This window comes from Vanacampus margaritifer, chromosome 1, assembly GCF_051991255.1.
Source record: "Vanacampus margaritifer isolate UIUO_Vmar chromosome 1, RoL_Vmar_1.0, whole genome shotgun sequence".
NCBI classification, from domain to species: Eukaryota; Metazoa; Chordata; class Actinopteri; order Syngnathiformes; family Syngnathidae; genus Vanacampus; species Vanacampus margaritifer.
This window is the reverse complement of record NC_135432.1, coordinates 30,335,438-30,360,010: the sequence shown is the minus strand read 5'-3', so window position 1 is coordinate 30,360,010 and position 24,573 is coordinate 30,335,438. Positions and strand designations below refer to the sequence as shown.

At 43.7% G+C, this 24,573-nt stretch overlaps 2 protein-coding genes across 7 annotated transcripts; one reads left to right on the top strand and one right to left on the bottom strand.

The window, feature by feature from the left end:
- Window positions 1-5,539: 5,539 nt before the first annotated feature.
- On the top strand, window positions 5,540-15,271 carry LOC144036434 (kinesin-like protein KIF3B). Of its 4 annotated transcripts, none has more exons than XM_077547100.1 (9): window positions 5,540-5,707; window positions 7,822-9,329; window positions 9,615-9,716; window positions 10,297-10,419; window positions 11,091-11,209; window positions 11,649-11,765; window positions 12,131-12,236; window positions 13,041-13,246; window positions 13,348-15,271. In XM_077547100.1, the coding sequence occupies exons 2-9, from the start codon at window positions 7,926-7,928 to the stop codon at window positions 13,451-13,453; spliced, it is 2,283 nt and encodes a 760-aa protein (XP_077403226.1). In that variant the 5' UTR covers window positions 5,540-5,707; window positions 7,822-7,925; the 3' UTR covers window positions 13,454-15,271. The 4 variants fall into 4 exon arrangements, with proteins under 4 accessions (XP_077403226.1, XP_077403234.1, XP_077403217.1 ...); XM_077547108.1 differs by lacking the exon at window positions 5,540-5,707 and adding an exon at window positions 6,876-7,122; XM_077547091.1 differs by lacking the exon at window positions 5,540-5,707 and adding an exon at window positions 6,877-7,179.
- Window positions 15,272-15,473: 202 nt separating this feature from the next.
- pcmtd2b (protein-L-isoaspartate (D-aspartate) O-methyltransferase domain containing 2b) lies at window positions 15,474-24,051 on the bottom strand. 3 transcript variants are annotated; one of them, XM_077547144.1, is made up of 7 exons: window positions 23,718-24,051; window positions 22,070-22,230; window positions 21,523-21,673; window positions 19,757-19,859; window positions 19,436-19,607; window positions 19,196-19,319; window positions 15,474-17,625 (listed from the first exon to the last, which is right to left on the bottom strand). In XM_077547144.1, the coding sequence occupies exons 2-7, from the start codon at window positions 22,223-22,225 to the stop codon at window positions 17,084-17,086; spliced, it is 1,248 nt and encodes a 415-aa protein (XP_077403270.1). In that variant the 5' UTR covers window positions 22,226-22,230; window positions 23,718-24,051; the 3' UTR covers window positions 15,474-17,083. The 3 variants fall into 3 exon arrangements, with proteins under 3 accessions (XP_077403270.1, XP_077403261.1, XP_077403254.1); XM_077547135.1 differs by having other exon boundaries at window positions 23,595-23,734; XM_077547128.1 differs by lacking the exon at window positions 23,718-24,051 and adding an exon at window positions 22,862-23,228.
- Window positions 24,052-24,573: the final 522 nt, after the last annotated feature.

Below are 24,573 nucleotides of genomic sequence, written 5' to 3'. Positions count from 1 at the left end.
TACATGGCGAGCTCCAGCAATTGACGACTACCACCCAAGACACACTTAAGACCGCCCCCTCATTTGAATAAAATTTCATCCTGGCAGAGCGTCTGCAGGATGAAATAAATAAATGTGAGAGCAAAGCATTTATCTATATATATAAAAATAGTTATTTTTATTTCAATTTATATTTATTATTATTTTTTTAATCAATTTTTGAATTATATTTTTTTATATCCGTTTTTATTTTCACTTTTTTGTTTATGTATTTATTAATGTATTAATTTTAAATTTTGGCAGTTTTGATCCTCCATACGCACTGACCAAGGCTGATTGGTTGGTCAATTTTGGGGGGATGTTGTTTTTGTCACGGTGTGTGAGTGGAGGACCCAAATGCAGGAGAGCTACGGCAGGGATGTGGATAACATAGTTTTAATCCACCAAAAGAAGCAAACACAAAAATCACGCTCGAGGGCGGACAAAAAGCAAACACAAAAATCACGCTCGAGGGCGGACAAAAAGCAAACACAAAATCACGCTCGAGGGCGGACAAAAAGCAAGTCATAGGGATCAGGAGTAGATTCCTGTAGAAGCGCTACAAGTCGTGTCAGGTGAGTAGCGTCACGGAGTAATAACCCGACACTCCTTGCTGCTTCTGCCAGGCCTTTATCCTGGCCTGATGGGCTGATGAGCAGCAGGTGTGTTTGGCGGGCTCCGCCCTCCAGCTGTCCCCAATCATGACAGTACCCCCCCCCCCCCCTCCCCCCCCACTAACGAACGCCCCCAGGCGGACCACACGGCGGAGAAGGATGCGATGAATGGAAATCCCGGACGAGTGACTGGCCCAAAATCCAGGAGCGGGTGATCCACTGGCGGTCCTCGGGACCGTACCCCTCCCAGTCGACCAGATACTGCATCCCCCTGCCACGCTTTCGAGAGTCCAGAATGGCCCTCACCGTGTAGACAGGCTGCCCACCTATGACCCGGGGAGGTGGCGGGGGCGCGGCCGGCGGGCACAATGGGCTGGCAGAGACAGGCTTGAGTAAGGACGTGTGGAAAACTGGATGCACCTTGAGTGTGGGTGGCAGGTTGAGCCTAACTGCCACCGGGTTGATCACTGAGTCGACTTCAAATGGGCCGACAAACCGAGGCCCCAGCTTCTTGGAACTCCCCGCTAACTGCAGGTCCCGAGTGGAGAGCCAAACCTTCTGTCCCGGTCGGTAGGATGGTGCCGGGATCCGGTATCTGTCTGCGAGTCGCGGTCCATCGTGCGGCACAGAGCCTTTTTGGCGTCCTGCGGGCCCGGCAGAGGTGGCTCTGGACCGAGGGAATGGCAACCTCGCCTTCCTGGGAAGGAAACAAGGGGGGTTGATAACCACAGGCCGCGTTGAACGGGGACAGACCTGTGGCAGAGCACACAAGGGTGTTGTGGGCGTATTCGACCCATGGGAGGTGGGACGCCCACGAGGAAGGATGTTGATGGCACACACATCGGAGCGCCGCCTCCAAGTCCTGGTTAGCTCGCTCCGTTTACCCATTAGATTGGGGGTGATAGCCCGAACACAGGCTAGCCGTAGCCCCCAAAGACTTGCAGAAGGCCTTCCACACCCGGGACACGAACTGAGGCCCCCTATCGGAGACGAGGTCAGATGGTATCCCGTGGATCCTGAATATGTCCTTTATCAGGATATCCGCTGTTTGCAACGAGGTGGGCAACCTGGGCAGGGCGATAAAGTGTGCCATCTTAGAAAATCGGTCCACCACCGTAAGGACCACCGACTGCCCGTTGGAAGGAGGTAGCCCGGTAACGAAATCCAACGCCAAATGCAACCAAGGACGGTGGGGAATGGGCCGGGGGTGGAGCTGGCCGGATGGCTTACGGCGAGAGGGCTTATTACGGGCACACACCGTACAGGACGTGACATAGTCCTTAATGTCCTTGCGTAGCCCGGGCCACCAAAATCTCTGGGCTATCAGGGACAGAGTTCGACCCACCCCAGGGTGACATGCCACCTTCGATGCATGCCCCCACTGCAGCACCTCTTGCCGAAGGTGTGTGGGTACAAACAACTTATTCCCAGGGCACACTACCGGGGTCTGCGTGTCGTCAGCTGCTTCCACCACCTTCCGCTCTACCTCCCACTAGGGGGCTCCCAACACTCTGTTCTCCGGCACGATAGTTTCGGGTGGCGACCCCTCGGCAGCTGGACCGTGCATGCGGGACAAGGCATCCAGCTTGGTATTCCGGGCTCCTGGTCGGTAAGTGATGGTATAGTTAAAACGGGTTAGGAACAGGGCCCAGCGTGCTTGACGGGGATTCAATCTCCGAGCGGACCGGAGGTACGACAAGTTCTTGTGGTCCGTAAAAATCTAGAAGGGTTCCGCCGCGCCCTCCAGCCAGTGCCGCCACTCCTGTAGTGCCAAAATAATGGCCAGCAGCTCACGGTTGCCCACATCGTAGTTGCTCTCCACCTGGTTGAGCCGACGAGAGAAGAAGGCGCAGGGATGCAGTCTCTGGTCAACCAGGGATAACACCGCTCCCACTCCCGTCTCTGAAGCATCAACCTCGACAACAAAAGGAAGAGCCTCGTTAGGGTGAGTCAAAACTGGTGAACGTGAGAATGATGATTTTAATCCAATAAAAGCTGTCTCAGCCTGCTGGGTCCAAATAAATGGAATCTTGGTGGACGTAAGCCTCGTCAGAGGTTCCGCTTTCACGCTATAGTTGCGGATGAATCGACGATAGAAGTTTGCGAACCCCAGGAACCTCTATAAGTGCTTTCTTGATGTGGGTGTTGGCCACTCGACCACGGCCTGGATCTTGGCCGTGTCGGCTCTCAATTGACCCCTCTCCACAATGTATCCGAGGAACTGGACCGAACTGGTGTGAAATGCACATTTTTCCGCTTTCACGTATAGCCGGTTTTCCAGCAGTCGCTCCAAAACCAGCCGAACGTGTTGCTGAAGTTCTGCTAGATTTCTCGAGAAGATCAAAATGTCGTCAAGGTAAACAAAACAAAAGTGATTGAGCATGTCACGCAAGACGTCATTAATGAAACACTGGAATACTGCGGGAGCGTTTGAGAGGCCAAACGGCATAACCAAATACTCAAAATGCCCAATGGGTGTTTTAAACGCTGTTTTCCATTCGTCGCCCTCCCTTATCCTAACCAGATGGTAGGCACTACGAAGGTCTAATTTGGTGAACACCGCAGCCGAATGTAAGGGAGCGAATGCTGACTCCATTAGCGGCAATGGGTATTTGTTTTTAATAGTTATGTCATTCAAACCACGGAAATCGATGCAAGGGCGTAGTGTCTTGTCTTTCTTCTCAACGAAGAAAAAACCTGCCCCTAGCGGCGACTTGGAAGGCCGAATCAGCCCGGCCGCCAGTGACGTTGTGACATATTCCTTGAGGGCTTGGCAATTTGGTACAGGCGTGTACTAGGCAGCGGTGCACCAGGAACCAGTTCTATCGCGCAATCATAAGGTCGATGTGGGGGGAGAGACAAGGCCCGGTCTTTACTAAAAACCTCCCGTAAGTCGTGGTATTCTGTTGGCACATCTTCCAGGTTGATAAGTTCAATAGTTGCTTCGGCTGGGCCACCGTGGTCATTTACCGCTGACTGCAGGCAATGTGAGTGACAGAACAAGCTCCATCTCTCTAACCTGGGCATGCCCCAGTTTATGTCAGGGTTATGCCTTGCCAGCCAAGTCAGACCCAGGACCACTGGAGCAGACCGGGACGGCATAATGAAAAACTGTCTGGTTTCCACGTGGTTTCCCGATAGACGCATTTGTAGACTCTCTGTTCTATGTGTAATCACACCCAAGAGGCGCCCGTTGAGGTCATACATCTCCTTGGTTTTCTCGAGTCTAACCACCGGACATTTCAAGATGTTAACAATCCTCGGGTCGACAATACAGTCATCCGCCCCAGAATCCACCAAAGCCGTCATCCTTGCCCTCACCCCACCCCATGTCATTTCTCCTGACAATTGTAGCCTTTTTGTGTCCAATTGGCTATTTAGGTTAAATGATCCCGTGGACTGGGAGTACTCGCACTGGATGTTGCGTTGGGGTGGAATGGTTGTGGCTGGAACGGGTGCGACGTCCCGACGCCTCTCAGGCCGCCTCCAACACTTGGCTGATAGGTGTCCGGGCCGACCACAATATCGGCACGCCTGGTCTCTCCACCGGTTCGTGCGCTCCGTCGCAGAGAGCCGCCCTCCTCCCAGCTGCATAGGCTCGACGCCATCTCCGGCAGGAGGGCGTCGCCACGAAGCGTCGGGGGGCGAGGCGTCAAAGAAGCGCCCCGCGGACGTGGCCGACACCGGCTGAGCAGCCGTGTCCGCTGGCTCCGGTCGTCGCGCCTCCTCCCGTTCTCGCCGTCGCTCCTGCAGCCTGTTGTCCAAACCGATGAGCTCCTCCAGAGTGGACGTCTCGTCCCGTGCCGCCAGCTCGTCCTTGATCTACGGGCTGAGTCCCCGCCGGAAAATCCCGCACAGCGCCGCGACGGCTCTCGGCGGCCAAAACCCGGAAGGAGATGGAGTATTCCGCCACGGAGGAGTCGGCTTGCTGGAGGTCCAGCAAGCGGCTGCCCGCTTCCTTCCCTTTTACTGGGTGGTCGAAGACGTTTCGAAATTCCGCCAGGAAGGCAGGAATTGAAGCTCGGAGCTCCGGATTGGCTTTGCTGACCGCAATCGCCCATAATGCCACCTGGCCGGAAAGCAGACTCATAATGAAGGCGACTTTGGCGCCGTCGTCCGGGAAGGTGTGCGGCTGTTGGTCGAGAACCAGACTACACTGGTGAATGAACTGGTCACACCCACCAATTTCGCCAGAGTAGCGGGGAGGATGGGGAATATTGGGTTCCCGGAGAACAAAGTTGCCTGCTGACCGGGACGCGGGGAAGACAGGAGACGCCCCGGCTGGTCGTAAGTCTTCCGCGGCCGTGGATTCCGACCTCCGCCCCACCTTCAAGGTGAGCGATCCGATCTGGGCGGTTAGCGCCGACACTGCCTCCTTCAGCTCGCGGAAGTATTGCTCGTGCTGGCCGAGTAAGTGTCCATGGCCTGGCACAGGCTGTTGGGGTCTGCGGGGTCCATTCTTGGTCGGGTTATTCTGTCACGGTGTGTGAGTGGAGGACCCAAATGCAGGAAAGTAGGAGCGCCACGGCAGGGATGTGGATAACATAGTTTTAATTCACCAAAACAAGCAAACACAAAAATCACGCTCGAGGGCGGACAAAAAGCAAACACAAAAATCACGCTCGAGGGCGGACAAAAAGCAAACACAAAATCACACTTGAGGGCAGACAAAAAGCAAGTCATAGGGATCAGTAGTAGATTCCTGTAGAAGCGCTACAAGTCGGGTCAGGTGAGTAGCGTCACGGAGTAATAACCCGACACTCCTTGCTGCTTCTGCCAGGCCTTTATCATGGGCTGATGAGCAGCAGGTGTGTTTGGCGGGCTCCGCCCTCCAGCTGTCCCCAATCATGACAGTTTTTACATAGGCTGGGCTCAGCAAACTCATACGTCATCAAACTCATTTGAATGAATTACCGAGAACTCAAAGAAGCTGTGGAAACACAAATTATAAATTCCCTGCTGAACTTTTACAACCAAGAACTCCCTTTACCCAGAACTCAAAGATCCTGGGCTTGTTGGTGGAAAAGAAGCTATTGACTATTATCACAATAATTACCAACATATGATTTAACAAGGTATGGAAAAGACAAACATCAATGTCCAACACTTATCTAGAAATCTCTGTAAGTAATTTTCAAATGTTCGCTTCTACAACACGGAAACAAGATTGTCCCATCACTGGTGAGCTATTTTTCAGAACGGGTCTACAGACTGCTGCGGTTTTAGGATGCTGGTGTCAGTGTTGGTAACCCCTGTTCGTAGTTGTGACCCCACCTCTCACCCCAAAAGTCAGCTGTGAGGATAAATAAGTGGTATAGAAAATGGACCGATGATGACAGCAATTAAATTTATTTCATAAAAAAGTATTTACACACCTGTTCAAAATCTAGTTTTTTTTTGTGATCAAAAACAAAAACGACACCATCATGTGACATAAAAATTTAAGCTTTTTGAGAGGATAAGTAAAAATAATTTACAGCTATAATACGATTCCATAAGTGTTGCACACTCTCTTATAACTGTGGATGTGGCTGTGTTCAGATGTAACCGATTACTCACTCGTGTTAATAGTCTATTACTAAGTATTGCAGTCTTTTCAGATTATTCAGTTTCCATCCACTTTCCTGTACACTTGTACTTTCTTTACCCACGGCACCTTGGAGCATTAGTACTCCTCCACATGAACGTTTATGTTTTGTAGTCGCATTATTATATTACTATATTGGTGTAACTTGTTTTCATTTACATATTTACACGGACCGAGAATGTTCTTGCAATGGCACAACAGGAAAATGCATCGCTGGCTGAGGCTCAATGGATGGAAAAGTACAAACCGTAGATCATTAGTAGCTCTGCCATCGATTGCTCTTCCTTCATCTCTTGAAGTATGCGTGTACTGTACGTCATGTTCCGGAGCATTAAAAATAAGTACTAAAATGGAATGTATGCTAATATAAATAGGAGTACTGTGTTTGTAGAGTTTATAAATGAATACACTATACATCTAAAATCATGTTTTTCAATTCAAGTACGTATTTGTAATTTAATTAATTTAAACTCGCATTTCGAATGAAAATTTTCAGTCTAAAATTGATTACATATATTTTGTTGTTCACTAAGTAAAGTCATTATAAGTCAAACCTACGGTTTGTTCGAGTTCCTTATGTTTTTGTTTTGCTGAAAGTAGACAAACCAGCTGATAGTCATCTGCCGAGAAACGGTTGCCAGATATTGATGGGAAATGCTGTAATACAAGCGTTCTGATTATTCCCAAGCTATCAGCATTAACAATGTATTTGAATGTAATTTAAAATATAGTACAAGTTTTTTTTTGTAAATGTTTAATGCAATCAGTCACCTTAAACGCTGTAGCTACCTTTCATGTTCACTCAGTTGGAGGGGGGATGTAGCTACAGGATCTGGCAACTCACACCCGGACGGACCGTTGTGGCGATGAGCCAGTGGCTAACTGAGGGTCGGATTAGCAAATGTACGAAGCTGCGTTTTATTTTTATTTAAACGATTTTGCAAAGTAATTTGGGGAAGGGTATGTATTCAAGACGCTTTAAGCGTTTTACTTTTTTATTTGTTTGGTGACATGGTGATTTTATCCGAACACTCGCAGGAAGGTTAGGCAACCAAAAGCTGTGATAAGACTTGTAGCCTTGGTTACCTGCGTGTTTGCTGTTGACTGTTCGATTTTGTCGTCTCATTGTGGGTTCTAGTTTATTTAAGCTCTTGTGTGTTCGTCGATACGGTACGTTAAAAAATTATGACTAACTCTGATAAGATACCATAGGTACGATACAATCGCGTGCCGTGGTAGTTTTCTCAACGCCAAAAATTGAAGGGTCAACATTAACGGATTAATGAAGCTAGCAAATTGTTGCTGTGTAATGGCCTAATTTAAGTAAGGTTGCACATTGTTTACGGCTCCCTTAACTATCAGTGCTTTGTTAGAATGTTGCTGTCAACCTCGCCTGGTTCACGTTTACAAGTCATTGCTTATGCTACTGTGTCTTTGTGGCACTAGGAATAAGCGCTTCTTTGATCTATTTTGCAAATGAATCGGATGAAACCGAACCGCAACCAAAATATACCCAGATAATGCTGAACTTCAATGTTGGCTTTTATGTCAACACAATTTGCTTGATTTGCCATTAACATCTGTTGTTATTTTTGCCAACAGGTTCTAATGTGGATGGTTCTCTTTTGGTAGGATTTCCCTGACGCCCTGCTTGAAAAAGAGGGAACTGTGTGTCAAGCTGAGTGTGCAATCCTTTGGTCCACATCATGTCCAAAAGCAAGAGTTCTGAGTCGGTGAAAGTCGTGGTCCGTTGTCGTCCTATGAATGAGAAAGAACAGGCAGCCGCATTTGAGTGTGTGGTGTCTGTTGATGTCAAATTTGGACAAATTAGTGTCAGGAACCCTAGGGAAGCTTCTGCTGGTGAACTCCCCAAAGTATTCACATTTGACTCAGTCTATGACTGCAATTCTAAGCAACTGGATTTATATGATGAAACTTTTAGGCCCCTTGTGGATTCAGTTCTACAAGGATTTAATGGAACCATCTTTGCGTATGGACAAACAGGCACAGGGAAAACGTACACCATGGAGGGTGTAAGAAACGACCCAGAAAGGAGAGGAGTTATCCCCAACTCGTTTGACCACATCTTCACCCACATTTCAAGATCTCAGAATCAGCAGTACCTGGTGCGAGCATCGTACCTGGAGATTTATCAAGAGGAGATCAGAGATTTGCTCTCCAAGGACCAATCACGACGTTTAGAGTTGAGAGAGAGGCCCGACACAGGCGTTTACGTTAAAGACCTGTCATCTTTTGTCACCAAGAGTGTGCGGGAAATTGAAAATGTCATGAATGTGGGCAATCAGAATCGCTCGGTGGGCTCCACGAACATGAATGAACACAGTTCCCGTTCTCACGCCATCTTTGTGATCACTGTAGAATGCAGTGAATTGGGGGTGGATGGGGAGAACCACATCCGAGTTGGCAAACTCAATCTGGTGGACCTAGCTGGTAGTGAAAGGCAGACCAAGACGGGGGCTCAGGGAGAGAGGCTGAAAGAAGCTACTAAAATCAATCTGTCGCTCTCTGCTCTAGGGAACGTCATTTCAGCTCTGGTGGATGGCAGGAGTAGCCACATCCCTTACAGAGATTCCAAACTGACCCGCCTTTTACAGGACTCCCTTGGAGGCAACGCTCGCACCGTCATGGTCGCCAACATTGGCCCAGCATCTTACAATGTGGAAGAGACTTTAACAACTCTGCGCTACTCCAACAGAGCGAAGAACATCAAGAATAAGCCCCGTGTCAATGAGGACCCCAAGGATGCTTTGCTTAGGAAGTTTCAGGAGGAGATAGCGAAACTGAAGGTGCAACTGGAGAAGCGTACAGGAAGGAAAAACAAGAGGAGACATAAGAGGAGGGCTGGTGATTGTAGCAACGGTGACGGTCGCGATGAAGAGAGCGAAGATGATGATGAAGAAGAAGAGGAAAACAAAGGTGATTATTGGAGAGAGCAGCAGGAGAAGCTGGAGAAGGAGAAGAAAGCTATCATGGAGGATCACAGCCTGGTGGCTGAGGAGAAAGCTCAACTCCTTAAGGAGAAGGAGAAGAAAATGGCTGACCTAAAGAAAGAGCAGGAAGCAGGAGACATGTTGTCAGCCAAAGTTAAGGTAAGCGGAAGTCAGTGAACTCATTATCAGGCATAATTTGCTAAAAACCAAAGCAAGAATAATATGTGTCTAAACTTTTGGCTGGTAATGTTGAGAATGAAGACACTCCTATAAGGGAAATATCAAAGTTAAATGTTCCTCTATTGTATTGCAGAATGTAAGCTATCTTAATGAAATGGTTGGTAAATCTCGCTGAATGCGTTTTTGTTTTTCTCATATTCCAAAAAGTCAAGCATTTCCTGTTGCAGTTTAATTCAATCATTTGTTTCTTTGTATTACTTCCAGGCAATGGAAAGTAAACTTCTAGTTGGGGGGAAGAACATTGTGGATCACACCAACGAGCAGCAGAAGATGCTGCAGCTGAAGAGGCAGGAAATTGCTGAACAGGTATTAACAATATGTTAACGTTGCTTACTGCAAAGTTCACACGATTTATAGGGAGACATCTAAATTTTTATAACGTTTGATCGTCATGTGAAGAGGTTATGCCATTAAATTCTCCCCATTTATCATACTGTGTTATTTGTTGGAGCTAAGCTAATTGGCGCTAAGCTAACCAGACAAGACTCACCCTCGTTAGACCACTATACAAACAGCCACATAAAGTTATAATCTGTACAAGTTTGACAATTTTATACGCCTCTCAATTCTCAAAGATATTTTCAAATGTGTGAACAACCTTGCTGCAAAATACTACCAACTGGATAAACTCAACAGTGGAGTTAGATCTCAAAATGTACAGTAAGAAGCAACAACTGTAGAATTTCAAGGCAAAACACTTTGGACAATCATCTTTTTTCTTTACCACATTCTGCAATGCGCTACCACCACCAGAAATGAAAACACTGACATAGCTAAAAGTTTTTAATAGACGAAACAAAGTCTGACACAAACACAAGCTTATGAACATGTCTTTTAACAAATGACGTGTAGTTTGATGTGAGTGATTATGTTTTTCTGTTTGTAGAAACGGAGAGAACGAGAGATGCAACAGCAAATGGAGTGTCAAGATGAGGAGACCCTGGAGCTGAAGGAGACCTACAGTTCTTTGCAGCAGGAAGTTGACATTAAAACCAAGAAACTGAAAAAGGTAACAACTGCAGCTTTGCCTCAAGGAGGAATTTCATTCTTGTGCGTTAACTTAAATGTGTGAAGTGTGACAAAGAAAGACAGCCACACTTGTGACTCAGCTGCTTATGTCACAGTCTTGTGTAACTTGCCGCTATAATAATAGCACAAACAAAACAAAAATATCTATTTGAAATTCCTGTCCTTAAGAGGCTTAATAGCGATGTCGTGGCCATGACGCTTGAAGAGTGACTGTGAAGAGCTGAATGAAGTCAGGATAGCCTCCCAGGGCAAAGGCAGCTGGAAGTCTGAAGGTTCGAAAGATAGCGAAGGAGCAGGTGGGCGCCAACGTGAAGAGCAGAAGTTTGAGATTGTAGGCCTGATCCAATTTAAGCAGGAATTTTAAATGGATTATTTGCCCGCTAAAGCTGCTGCCCCTGCGACCCGACCCCGGATAATTGGTAGATGATGGATAGATGGATATTTGCTCTGTGTGCAAAAGCCTTCAAGAGAAGTTATCGCATAATAATGGTGAGATGTTGCGCAACAGCGTGCGTGCCAGAAAGCTGAATTTGAAAAACAACCCTAATTTAATTCCAGTGAAGATTTGAGTGGAAATTCGATTATGCCCATGTCCAATTGTTTTGTTCCATTTCAGCAGTCCAACTTTTTGTTTGTCTGTTATCCGTCTAGTTGTTTGCCAAACTGCAGGCAGTGAAGGCAGAAATCCAGGACATCCAGGAAGCGCACATCAATGAGCGCCAGGAGCTGGAACAGACCCAGAATGAGCTCACGAGAGACCTTAAACTCAAGTACGGCGTCTCGACATTACGTCACTGAGTCAAGCTTGAAATGATGGCATGTTGTTTCGTGTCACAATTTATTCCTAATGTTCATTTTGTTTGTGCAAAACATGACATTTGACCCAATACTTGTCAGGGAAAACTGAAATATGCCCACCACACACGCAATTACTTGCTTTGAAACACCAACGTCATCAAATCTGCATCTTAAATTCATACAAACATCACCATCATGCTAACTTATGACTAACTCCAAAATCAGTCCGAAATTACTTTTGACCACAACAACCAAGCATCTCGAGTCAGATCTTGGCCTGATGAAAAAGAATAAATAAATACAATTATGGATATAGTCTCAGATGACCTTTTGACCTTGGTCCCTTCTGTTCACCTTACTACGTGAGCCACTTCTACTTTCTCATTGTTTTTCTAATCCTTTGTCTCTTAGGCATCTTATCATTGAGGATTTCATTCCATTTCAAGAGAAGAACAAAATAGTCAACAGGGCTTTCTTTGATGACGAGGATGAATACTGGAAGATGAGGCCCATCACGCATATCGAGGAGTGAGTCGCCCGATCCTATTATTTCCACCATAACACATACTGCACCTAAATTAACAGCCCGTTCCGTTGTCCACTTGAATAAAGGTGGGAAACATACATTTACCCCAGGTTGACTGATAACAGTGCGTTGTGGTAGATGTCGTTACTGAAACATGCACCCCACACCAACACTGACCCCAAAACAAAAACAACCACAATTTGATGTCCCCTGTTAGGAAGCAACATTGCCTGATAAACCCTAAAGAGACACTCTTACCAACTATACACATTTGGTGTGTGAACTTCACGTTGAAGCTTAACATTTGTTTTGTACAATTCAGCGCATTGTCTGACTTTGGATGTACCGCGTGTTTGTGTGTGTTCAGTGATCATCAGATGATGAGCAGGCCTCAGTCTGCAATTGGGTTCAGAAGGCCTCTCTGTAACCATGCTCGCGTGGCCATGAAGGATGGACCTGACCTGAGATATAAAGTAAGACCGAACTCTTTTTCATTGAAATGAGAAGAATATTGTATGATCATCATGGACTTTTGAGACTAGAGTCTGAATGATTTCTTTGGATTCAATTCAGTCCCTTCTTCAATTTCCTCCTAACTCTGGAGTTTTTGGGACTTTTAACCCATTCACTGCCATAAATTCATAAAAAAAAAAAAAAGATTATTAAAAGTTAGGGGTGACAGTCGATTAAAATGTTTTAATCGTAATTAATTGCAGGACTTCACTAATTAACTCACAATTAATAACAAATTGTATGTCTGTTCTAAATGTACAATAAAAAAAATAATAAAGTTTTCATACTCTTGTTAACAAAAGTGGAAAAAAATGTTGAACTCATAGAAATAGTTCAAATGAATTTTTGACGTTAGTATCCGTCAATGGCAGTGAATGAATAAAAAAAAAAGAGTATTAAAAATTCAGGGCGTCAGGCGATTACATTTTTTTTATCGTAATTAATCGCATGACTTCACTAGTTAACTCGATTAATCCAAATTTTTATATCTGTTCTAAATGTACAATAACAAATCTAGGTTTTCATACTCTTGTTAACAAAAGTGGGGAAAAAAGTTAAATTAATAGTTCAAATGAATTTTTGACGTTTATAGCTGTCAATGGCAGAGAGTGAGTTAATGACATTAGCAAAAATCCAAATGACAGAAATGTCGCAAAAAACAAACAAAAGGTCATCTTTGCTCTTAATGCAGAATTTAGATTGTCAAATTGTACATGCATCATAGTTTGCACAAGACATGTACCATGCTTGTCTTTATCCCCCAGGCTGAGAACATCCTTCTGCTCGGCATGGATATGCCGTCCCAGACCACCAAAGATTATCAGCGGCCAGACATCGCCCCAAAGGTAGCAGCAGCTCTGGAGGATGTGCTTAAGAATGAGGACGATCTTCAGGTTGATGCCTCTGGATTTAATAGTAGCTTTGCACCTCTCGCTAGTGCTAGCGGAAGCATCAGGAAACAAAAGTCTGCGTAAGTAAAAAAAAAAAAAAAAAAACTGCAGTTCATTCAAATATGTTCATGTTCAAAGTTGGAATTAACTCGTTGAAATGTCATGGCTTCTTGTCATTCAGTCGACCAAGAACAGGAAAGCAATCAAACACGTGGACCTCTTCGTTCGGTGTTCACAATCCAGCGTCCCCAATTTACCCACAATGCCGAGGGCTGGTGCCCAAGTGACAGCTGCGATCTGCCAACGGCCTTCCAATTTGGAGCTCTGCTCCCAGCTGAGAGAAGAATGCTTTTTATTTTGCCCAAGGCGACAATGTTGTTGAAGCTGCAAAATGCGGAAATAAGAAATTTAAGAATTAATGCTGCTTTGTAGGAAAAATGACATGAATTGTAACCACTATTTGCTGCTGTCAGATGCTTTGAAGAACCTTGATCTTGGACTCGCCCAATTTAACACGGCGTGCAACATTCTGCTGAAGTTGGCCAACGATATTCTTTTATATATTTTGCCATGTTCTTAATGTAAAGAAGACATAGGTTTTATAAGAGTTGATGCGCGTACTTTTGTCACCAAGACAGCTCTGATCCCTGTCCAGCACATTCCACAGATTGACAATTGAGATGAGTTCCACAAACAAAGTTATTAATGTGCTATGTATGGGCGATGCTTTCCTGCCGACTAGTGTCAGGCAAACTGGTCTGCGTGAAGGTGGCCTCTCTGCAAGTGATGAATGCCAAAGTAAAAGCATAGAGGGAGACGTTCCGAGCACGGTTTCCCGGCAACATTGTTGAAAACCACCCATATGTATCAAGCCATTCACATGATGTAAAATGCACTTTTGACACTCACTGGTGTTCAGCTACACAGCAAACTGGGATGCACTTCGGCGTGAGCACTACAGTAAGCATCATTGAGACCCGTGCAGATACAGTTTCTGTTCTAACTCGGCCGCATCCAATTTCCTGCTTCCATCGGCTTTGAGAAAATGTGATCTCGCAACCGCCGACAGGTTCTATTTTAATGAGATTATCGTTTACCTTACCTGTCTGAGGTTAAAACGCTGTGCCTGTTTGGGGTACATTCATTTGGGCTGTTAAAGTGCAAGTCAACCACCAAATTTTCTTTGAAATAATATGTATGCGCACGCACTAGTCTAAAAACATCATTCTGATTAATAATGTGTTTGTGGAATTGGAGTTAGGCAGCAAATACACTCGTTTTTATCCATCTCAGGTGGCAGCCATTTCGTCACAGTTGCACGAGGCTCAGGTAACAACCAATCACGGCTCTCCTGTTTTCTGAAGCGCATCTGTGATTGGTTGTTACCGGAGCCCTGAGCAACTGGGACATCATTTTCACTTGACGGCAAGTGTTAAAATGGCCGCCTTCTGATATTGCTCAAAACTGCTGGATTTTGATGCTTAACTCATATTTCACTAATGCCGTATTACCCAAAATACCGTATTCAGACTAATGAGGCTGCATAGAACATATTGTAAAGACCACCCTCAAGATGTTTTTACAAAATGTGAATATTGGCATTCATCATGTTTACGTTATGTTGCAGCTTGTTGGCCTGTAATGAACGTTTGAATGATTGACAGGAGCAGCCAAGCTAAAGCAAACTAGTGAGCGAAACTTGATTTAATCAGCATTCTGTCTGACAGTATGGGCTCGGCGGAAGCAATGAATTGTGGAGACTGCTGTTCCCTGTTAAGTTTCTCTCTTTAATAGTCCTCCAGACATTCCAACAGAGGTGATAAGACATGGAAATGTAACCTAGCAGTTGTAATGTTGTTGCTATTTAAACATGAAGAGGATGTAATCATTTTGAGGTTAGCTTGCTGGTAAGTCTTCACTTGTCACTTTACTAATACTGTATACAAAATTCTATGTTTACTTTTTTTTTTGTATTCAAAATGTTGGAGATAAACGAGTCACAAAATGTAATGGTGAACACTTTGTCTAATCTGAATACAGTACACATCACTGCTTTCTATTTGTTCATATTGCACAGAATTCTCATAAATGTCAGAATTATGTTATCAATTTAATACTGATATCAATTAGGAGCTACTAGAGAAAAGGTTTTGGTCAGCTTTTGACTTTGCGTCAAAAACGGATTCACTGGGCCTCATGTAGAAGCCTATAGGCCAGAATTGTTGGAAATTTTGGATTGAGCGATGTTTAATGTGTCTTGAGAATTTAATTCCAAAACAGTTTTTGCCGTCCTCAATAATAGAACTATTTACTTTTGTATAATGCACTTTATTACAGCAGTCAATACAGCTCAATTTACAAAAGCAAACGCCCATTTATTCACACCTTTCCTGATGCGTCATACAAAAAAAAAGTCATGATCATACATGTATGTATATACTGTACATTCAGCAGCAAATCACAACTGCACAACGACCAAACAAAATGGGATTGTTTAGTATAGTCTAACACCAGAGGTCCATTTCACAAAGCAGGTTTAGTTAGAACCCTGGGTCAAGAAACCACAAAATGTGGGAAACTCTGCGTTTTCTGTTTCAGAAAGGGAGGTATTGAAACCAGAGGTAACTCTAGCCTGTTTCATAAAAAGAGGTCCTTTAAGCGCTTGGTCAGTCACCGTAGTAACATGTTCCATGAACCAAACCTGGTCGGTTGCAGGTTTTCCACAATGCGCGCGCACACATTTAATTTCCTCATAAAGCCCACTGCGGCGAGTTTTTGCGTGTGCCTATAGTCTGTAGCGTAAAGTCCACTTTTGTCACAAACATGGCATGTCTTTTTGACAAAAGGTGTCGCGATATTGCGCAGGTAATTAAATATTCGTCGCAAGATTGCGGCATTTCCGGAGTTATCTTTTTGAAAGGTACCGTTTCACATCCCAGCCCATAATCTACATACCCAACTTCATCCGTCTTTATATTTGCAACATTACCGGCGCCGTAGTCATGCGCTCACATCACAGCATATATTGTGTTGCGCCCCGTTTTTTCTTATAACCGTTTGAATATTGTTTTTATATTTCATCTTAAATCAAGTTCGTTTCTCCCCCGCTGGATTGCACCTAAATGAGCCACAATTTAACAGGTCCCTGTAATATTATTGTGATTGCAAAGGATTACATTTGAATTTAAGCAAGCCGCTGCGGTGTTGCACTTTTATTTTATTTTTTTTAATCTTAAAACATGTTCAAATTCACCATGTGATCGCATTACGATTTTCAGTTGAGGGGTAAAAATAACAAAACAAAACGCGGAAGCAAAGGACGGCGCCAAGTTCTGCGCTTCCTCGTTACCATGGTGACTCAACGAATCGGGGCTCCATTGATGTGGTCTTTTTAGTGTAGTGGCAACGCCAGGTGAAACTACTCTGCGTTGATATAACTACCTCAAATCAGCTGTCCTGGAACCGAAAACCGAATTTCCTCTCTCTCTGTGTATGTCAAGTCGCTGTTCAGAGTTAAACTCTGTGTTTGTTGAACATGCTTTGTGAAATGGACCCCAGGGGTCACCAACATGCTGCTCACAGGCACCAGGCAGCCCCCAAGCAAGTAGTAGCCCAAAGGCTCACCAGTGATGGGACAATGTGACTTCCTAGGAATGCTGCAGAAGTGATTTATACAAACAGTGTTGCATATTTGTCTATTTCCTACATTGTTTTATTACGAGAAATCATTAGAACATAATTCAAGGTAATTTGAGCAAATTTGTTATTCCGGAAGTGTGTATCAAAGCGGCAGCTCATTAGTACCCAAGAAGTAGCTCTGTTTGAAAATGTTGGCGACCCCTGGTGTACCATGAGGCATGCTGTCCTGCCTTCTACAGGTGGGAGGTGGGGGGCTTCAGTCTCTGCCGGCTGGTTGCTCACTTGTTTCTATAGTACAAGAGGAACCTCTTCAATGGCTCAGGCAGCGGAAGGCCCAAGATCCTCTCTCGCAACACGTTCACCGCAGGCTGAACCCGGAGAAGCTCTCCGGTCTCCCTCTCCTCCTCCTCTTCCTGCTCCTCCTCCACCTCCTCTTCCACCATCTCCTCTTCCTCCATCAAGCCTCTTGCCCCTCGAGCCGCCCTCCTGCTCCCCCTCGTCTCCCGCCTCGCCTCCCTCGCACCTGCCGCCTCCTCGTCCTCCACGCTCCCTCCCTGGTCATTGTTGCTGTACAGAGAAGCGGGGCTGCCGACCACCTGACGAGTGGCCAGGACGAGGGCGTTGCAGCGGCGCCGATGCACGCGGCGGCGCTTGAAGCGAGGGCCGTACTTGTGGAGCCCGGCCACAGCCAGACCCCTGCCGACGCTGAAGGAGGAGCCACGGCTGCGTGATTGGCTTTCGCCTCCGCCGCCGCTCATTTGCAGCGTATGGCGGATGCAGAAACGAGCGAGCTCTTGTAATGTCCGTACCTCGTACTTTGCTGCAAAATGGAAACAAAACAACAAGAGTAAAGGGAGATAGTAAGCAAAGTAGGGCTGACTTTTGCTTTTTGTACCTGCTTGAACCCAAACATTTTCTTTATAATATGTTCTACGCAGCCCCACTAGTCTAAATGTGGCATTCTGATAAATATCGTGTTTGTGGAACATGAATTAAATGGTCAAATCCACCCGTTTTTATCCATCTCTTGGGGCGGCCATTTTGCCACTTGCTGTCCAGTGAAAATGACATCACAGTTGCGCAGGGCAACAATCATGGCTCGGATTGGTCGGTACCTAAACAACTCTGATGTCAGCAAAATCTCAACCAAAGATTGCAAAAGTAAGAGAGGATGCACACTCAACACTTAGCCCAATACAAAAGTTGTATTTGAACATGTTTAAAGGGGAAGTCAACCTGCCAAAAAATGTGTTGAATAATATATTCTATGCAGCCCCACTAGTCTAAATACAGTATTCTGATTAATATTGCGTTAGTGGAATATGAGTTAAGCAGCAAAATCCAGCCATTTTTAGCAATATCAGAAGGTGGCCATTTTGCCACTTGCTGTGGCGTGAAAATGACACCACAGTTGCTCAGGTAACAACCAATCACAGCTCCAACCAAAAAAAGGTGATCTGTGATTGGCCGTTGCCTGTGCCCTGAGCAACTGTGATGTCATTTTCCGTCCACAGTAAGTGGCAAAATGGCCGCCCCCTGAGTTGAAGAAAAATGTGTGGCTTTTGCTGCTTAACTCATATCCTGCAAACACAATATTAATCAGAATGCCGCGTTTACACTAGTGGGGGCAAAGACAGCATATTGTCAAGAATTTTTTTAGTTGACTTCCCCTTTAAGACTAGATTAAACAGTCAAAATTCTAAACATTCAGTAATATTCTACAATGGGTATTAATACTAATGCAAATGTACCATTTTAGTTATGTCAAAAAGGTATTTTATTTCCCAAAAAGTTCATGAACTATTTTGTAGGGGTGGGAATCTTTGAATGTCTCACGATTCGATTGCGATTTTTGGGTGTGCAATTTGATTCAGAATCAATTTTCGATTAAGAGCGATTTTTGATTCAAAATGATTTATTAACAAAGATTTTTGCTTACATTTATAGATGTTCAAGGAATTGTAATGATCTACTTCAGTCTGACTCGCTAATGTTAATTAGCGCTCTACATGTGGCACTTTTATCACTCAAAAGAACGGCTCCACGCTGCAAAAAAACAACTTTTATTTGAATAACTTGATTGTGACTTTTTCTTTCTATTCGATCTCTATCTCGATTTTGGGACATTTAAAATCGATTCTGAATCGTACTCAATGAGAATCGCGATTCTTATGAGAATAGATTTTTTGGGCACACCCCTACTATTTTGGAGTTATTATTGGCATTACAGTAGCTGGTTAGTAGTGAGGAAATCGTTTTTTAAAGTGAAACAAAAAGGCGGGGTGCCACTGCAGTTCTGACAAAGGGATTAAAGAAAGAAAAATAAGTCACTTTTGGCTTTTCCACAGCAAGTCAGGCCTACTCAAAATAAAAGATCAAATGTGACTTACGCAGTGGGACAGTCTTGGGTTTGCCATTCATAGTGTGTTTAGGCAGTATGAGGGGAGCAAAGGACACAGAGATGATTTTTTTGGTCTCCCAGCTGTTTGGTCCTGTTCGGGTGATCTTGGTCAACTGTAGAAAAAAAACAGAGGGACACACACAAACACACACATGTAAATAAGTGTGCTTTCTGAGCTGACTGAAATGACAGTTGTTTCCGTTCATTAGCTCCACATCCACACACGAACCTTTTCCTCAAGTGGCATGACCAGGATGCCCCCAACCTTAATTAGGTTCTTCATGTATTTCTCGTGGTCCTTCTGCACCCCCGCGCCACAGTACACTCTGTCGTATTGACGGCTCTCCGGGGGGATTTCCAGACAGTTGCCCACCACAAAGGATGGCTCGCAAAACTCAAATCTGTTTCGAGGCAAAGCAACAACAATAAATATCAACCTTCAACCGAGTGGCTATTTAGCCAAAGCTCCCTGCCATTCACATTCACAATCTTGAGTCCCGTGTCATGTGCGTTTCAAAACGAGACGTCACAGACACATTTTCATACTCACTTGTCAAAACTGTCACTGGTTTTGATGAAGGAATCGAGCTTCTGGTAGGCATACTCGATTACATCAGCGTGTAACTCAATCCCATGATTCACTCCGAATGGTCCTGGAGCAATTTAACACACACATCAAGTACGAACTGTACTAATAAACAGGTGCTTTTAAATGTGGTAAATATGATCAGGCCCTGAAGCTACATACTATAAAAACTATATATACCACTGCCTACGCTCCTTTTTTAAGTTTCAAGTTCCCTCCCCTTGGGAATGTAATAACTACTGTATGTAGTAGCTTTTGAGTTGTTCTTTTTCATGGACATGGCACACATTTAGACCAAAGGCCACATAAAGAAATAAAGCTCAGCATAGCATGATAGCATGCTAACCTAGCGTAGTGGCAGGAAATGCAGCAAACGTAAAAAGTTAAGGGGGATAGATCCTTGTTTTAGTGATTTAAAAAAACATTTGTTTTCAACTTTGTTACCGAGTATTCCTGGTGTCAGGTCAAAACCTTGTACCACCGAAATCGTCACTTTTCAGGAGACCCCAAAAACGTCAGATTTGTTCAACCATTTACTAGGGATGTAATGATAATGGCAATGTTGTGATATCGCGATATTAAAACTGCCGGAATATATCGTCGTCGTCATGTCATAATATTAAAAGCAGCACATCTGTTTAAAAAGTCAGGTTGATTTCCATTTGTGCAGTTCTAGCTTTTTTTTGGTGCAGTTTAATTTTCACAAGGCATGTTTTGGCCCTTCTATGTTTAAAACGCTAATCGTCAGAAGAAGTGGAACGTTATATGCTTGTGAACAGAGTCAATATGTGGAGGAACTCAATGTGTGCTTGCATTAGCAAGTAAGTTCCTCAATATATACATATATATTATATGTATCTATCTATTATATGTAATGTTTATAATATTTTTCATTGCTGTAATGTACAAAAGCACAATAATGTGTGTGTATTGATTTAGTATGAGCTCTTTTTTTTTTTTTACAATGTTGTGACCTTTTTTTGTATCGCCAACCTGCCCACAATATCGTGATAATATCGTATCAGGATGTTTGGTTATCGTTACATCCATGAGAGCAAAGAGAGCTTTCCATTAGCAACACTTTAAATTGGTCAATAATTCGTAAAAATGACACTCACTGACCAGTAGTATAGATTTTGGACAAATATTAAATTTGCCAAATTGTGACTTATGAAGTCTTTTTTTTTTTCAATGTGAACCAAGTTTTTTTCATTCTATTTGTATTTATGACACTGTTTCGGTTGTGGTTGTTTTTAAAGTGTTCAAATTATGATTGAATAAAGCAGAGATACTGCCATGCTAACTTCGCTAGCTAATTCAATTTCCATCAGTGAGCATGTTTGTAATCAAGTGATGTTCTGAACTCCTGCTTCCATGCTAGCATTATGAATCAATGTTTCCTGTAGAATTAGAGGTAATAACATGATGTTTATCTGGTTCCAAACTAATTGAGAGTGAATTAACTCCCTTTGCTCATGTTGCCTTAATTGTTTGATTAACAATCAATTCCACACAATTGGACTGAATTCTCAATAATCAACCAATCAATTATTATGCCTACCCCAACATAATGGTCTGAACAACTTTTTTGTGCTAATCATTTGTTGCTTCTTTCTACCTTCAAAGTAGTTCAAGTGCATTTAGAATGCTGCCTCACGATCCGCGCGATAATGTCATATTCCATCACAGAAGTTTCATTTGGGTCAAGAAAATGTATTCAATCAACCTACCTAGTATGAGGCCCACCATGGTACTGAGATAGCCCGTCCCACTGCCGAGGTTAAGGAAGGAGATACGAGGGTGGAGGTCCAAAGCCTCCATCACCTCCGAGTAGATACACGGAGCTGACAGGTGAATGTTCCCATGTCGCCAAGCCAAATCCTGAACAAAAATCAAGCAAGTCAGCTGCTTCTTGAAACTCTAACCATGTCCACATACCAATGGGTGGCCCGAGTCACAAAATGAGTAACTCGTATGGTACTAGGGTAGTGTTCATAATCATAATCTCATTACTGATTTGGCATTCCTCGCTGTACCGGTTTAAAAACCTCAGCCTGTTAGGGCCACATTACTTCCTCCACTGATATGAACAAACATAACGTGGATTGTCATGCACACCAACATGGACTCGTTTTGGATCACATCTGCATTGAACAAGAACGATGGCCAATAATGAGATTTGAAATTAGTTGACCAAACTCATCTGGTGGTTAAATTGGGGCTTTTTTTCCTTTTTTATTTATTTTTTTATTAACAACAGCATTTCACTTTTCTCACCTTGTAGGCGTTCTCCCTGTATTCATCGAGGTAGTAGTCGGCGCGGTCGATGGCACGAAAAGCCCGCTCAACCAGGTCTGAGCGGATGTAGTAGGCCTCCTTCAGGTTGTCAATTAAGTCATCATTGTCCTCTCCTGCACTCACGGCTCCACCCATGATGCCTAAAAGTGAAGAGAAACAAACACATGTAGGAATGTTATACAAACAAAAAGCACAAGTTACACCCAAAACAACTATACCAAAAACAACCCAAAACGACGAGGGTGACCTATGTGACTCCCATGCAAGTTGAAACGAAATACAGAAGAATGTAAATAAAAACAAACAAACAAATTCAGTCATTCGGGCTGTTTACGATTCAATTTTAATCCGAGTAATAAACCCAACATTTATTTAAAGAAAGCTTGATTTATTAAAAATAAATCCTGGGCAAAATGTTCAGCCAACAATAATGTATACTGATTTTAAATCTGTTTTTACCATAAACCTCACATACTTTATAGCTTGTACAAAAAATAGCTATTCATAGCTTGTGTAAAACTTGCTTAAATGCCAAAATTAAATAGTAACTATTGTAAACACATCTTGTAAACCAACCATCCAGCATTCTGCCACTTGAGCATATTTACAACTCACAGTAACATTTCAATATAACAGAACTTTAAAACAAGGGGGGGTTGTCTTGCACCATTTTAACCCCCCCATGGAAAGAAGTTTATTTGCAAAAAAATCATGCCATGTGTATCGATTTAAAGGAAAGATAAACAACCTGTGTTGCATTTCGTTCCTTACCCAATGTAAACCGAACCAATCGTGCGGCTCGACATGATATCAACGAACGGTGTGGCCCGCAAAAACGGTTTCTATACAGGTTTTCTGAACCTAACATTTCTTTTACTAGTTTAATAGAGCATTTGGGGCCTCCTGAGGTTGAAATCCCGTTTGTGGCAGCAATATGCAAGTGCAGGTAGGTGTGAATGAACGCAGCCTTTGTTTGTACTTCCGAGCAGTGTTAAAAACAACAGCAGAGCTGAGAACCACAGGACAAAGATCACAGGGTGCACACAGACTGATCACAAAAGCCATTAAAGTACAAAAGGAAAGTGCACGGCGCCGTTTGGTTGCACAAATGGATGGTGGCGGGTGGTGATACGACACTGCCATCTGTGTATCAAATCTAGCCTCGAATCTTGCTCTATAAAGAGATCATCATTGGAAATAGAGAGAGGCCACCGCGCGGCGCTGTGACCAATTGCTCTCGCTGTAGCAATTTTGGTTAGTAGGCTACTGGGGACCTACTTCCTGCAAAGCTTTGTCATTTAAGCAGCCGATTCAATAAAGTAGCTTTCGCGTCCATTCCTGGGACGATGCCTTTTGTTATCATCTTAATGCAGACGTTTAAGCGAGCTCCATTTCACCGCACTTGAACACTTCAGTCTTCCGCTGTAAAATTGTGTCACTCGAGTACTGTTCACATCAAAGATCGCCGTAATAACCAGGAGCATAGCAAAACATTAAACCTCACCGCAATCCGACGAGAAGGTCAAAACAAACCAGCATCGTCGTTTTCGCGAGACGGTAAAGAAAAAAATCAATGGAGACATAAAGAAAGCATCCAGTTAAATGTTTACAAACGAGGTCAGGGTACCTTAACGGGCCGCTGCTGGAGTCTTTCTGTTTGTGATCTCTTCAATGGGCACCCTTTGTTGTTCGTGGATCCAGTCAAAAACACACCAGTGCTGGATGTAAACATTGGGCCAGCTGACGCGCTGACGTCATACGTAAGTCACGTAAAGAGCCCAGGCAGCCAGGCCGTACACCACGCGGTGACGCGATTCCAGTCAGCAAGCACACGTTCGCTAACTTTGCGGGCCGAGTCAAGAAATTTAGCTTTAGCGGTCTTGGGAAGTCGCAAACGTCATTTGTACACATCCACGTGTCTTGTTTTCATGGCAAGGTTTACAAACATCACACTGGCGAATATAAACTTGGTGCCTCTGACGATTGGAAATGGAAGGGTCATGTGATCGTGCCACGTGATATGACTGCAACCAATCACAGAAACTTACGGAAACAAACTTCATTATTTACTGTTTTAAATTAGAAGTTAGAAAAGCGATTAGACGTAAATATTTGAAATTTCCGGTCCAAGCAAAAAACAAGGAACTTCAATTTAAAATTATCAATAATATTTACCCCACAAAAGAACATTTGAATGAGAAATTTAAGATGGATGTGGGAAGTTGTTTTTTGTTGTTGTAAAAGTGTAAATGAAGATTTGGATCATCTTTTCTTTTTATGCGAGTAAGTAAAAATTTGGCTTGACTTCCAACATTGGATTTGTTCTAAAGGGACACAGATTGGTAATCTTTCCATCACTGATATTAAATATGTTTTTTTTTTTTTTTTATAAATAATAATAATTTTGACTTTTGCATAAACAATATTATTTTACCAGGTAAATATATATACACAAATGTCTTTTCTTTAGAACAAAACTAAAT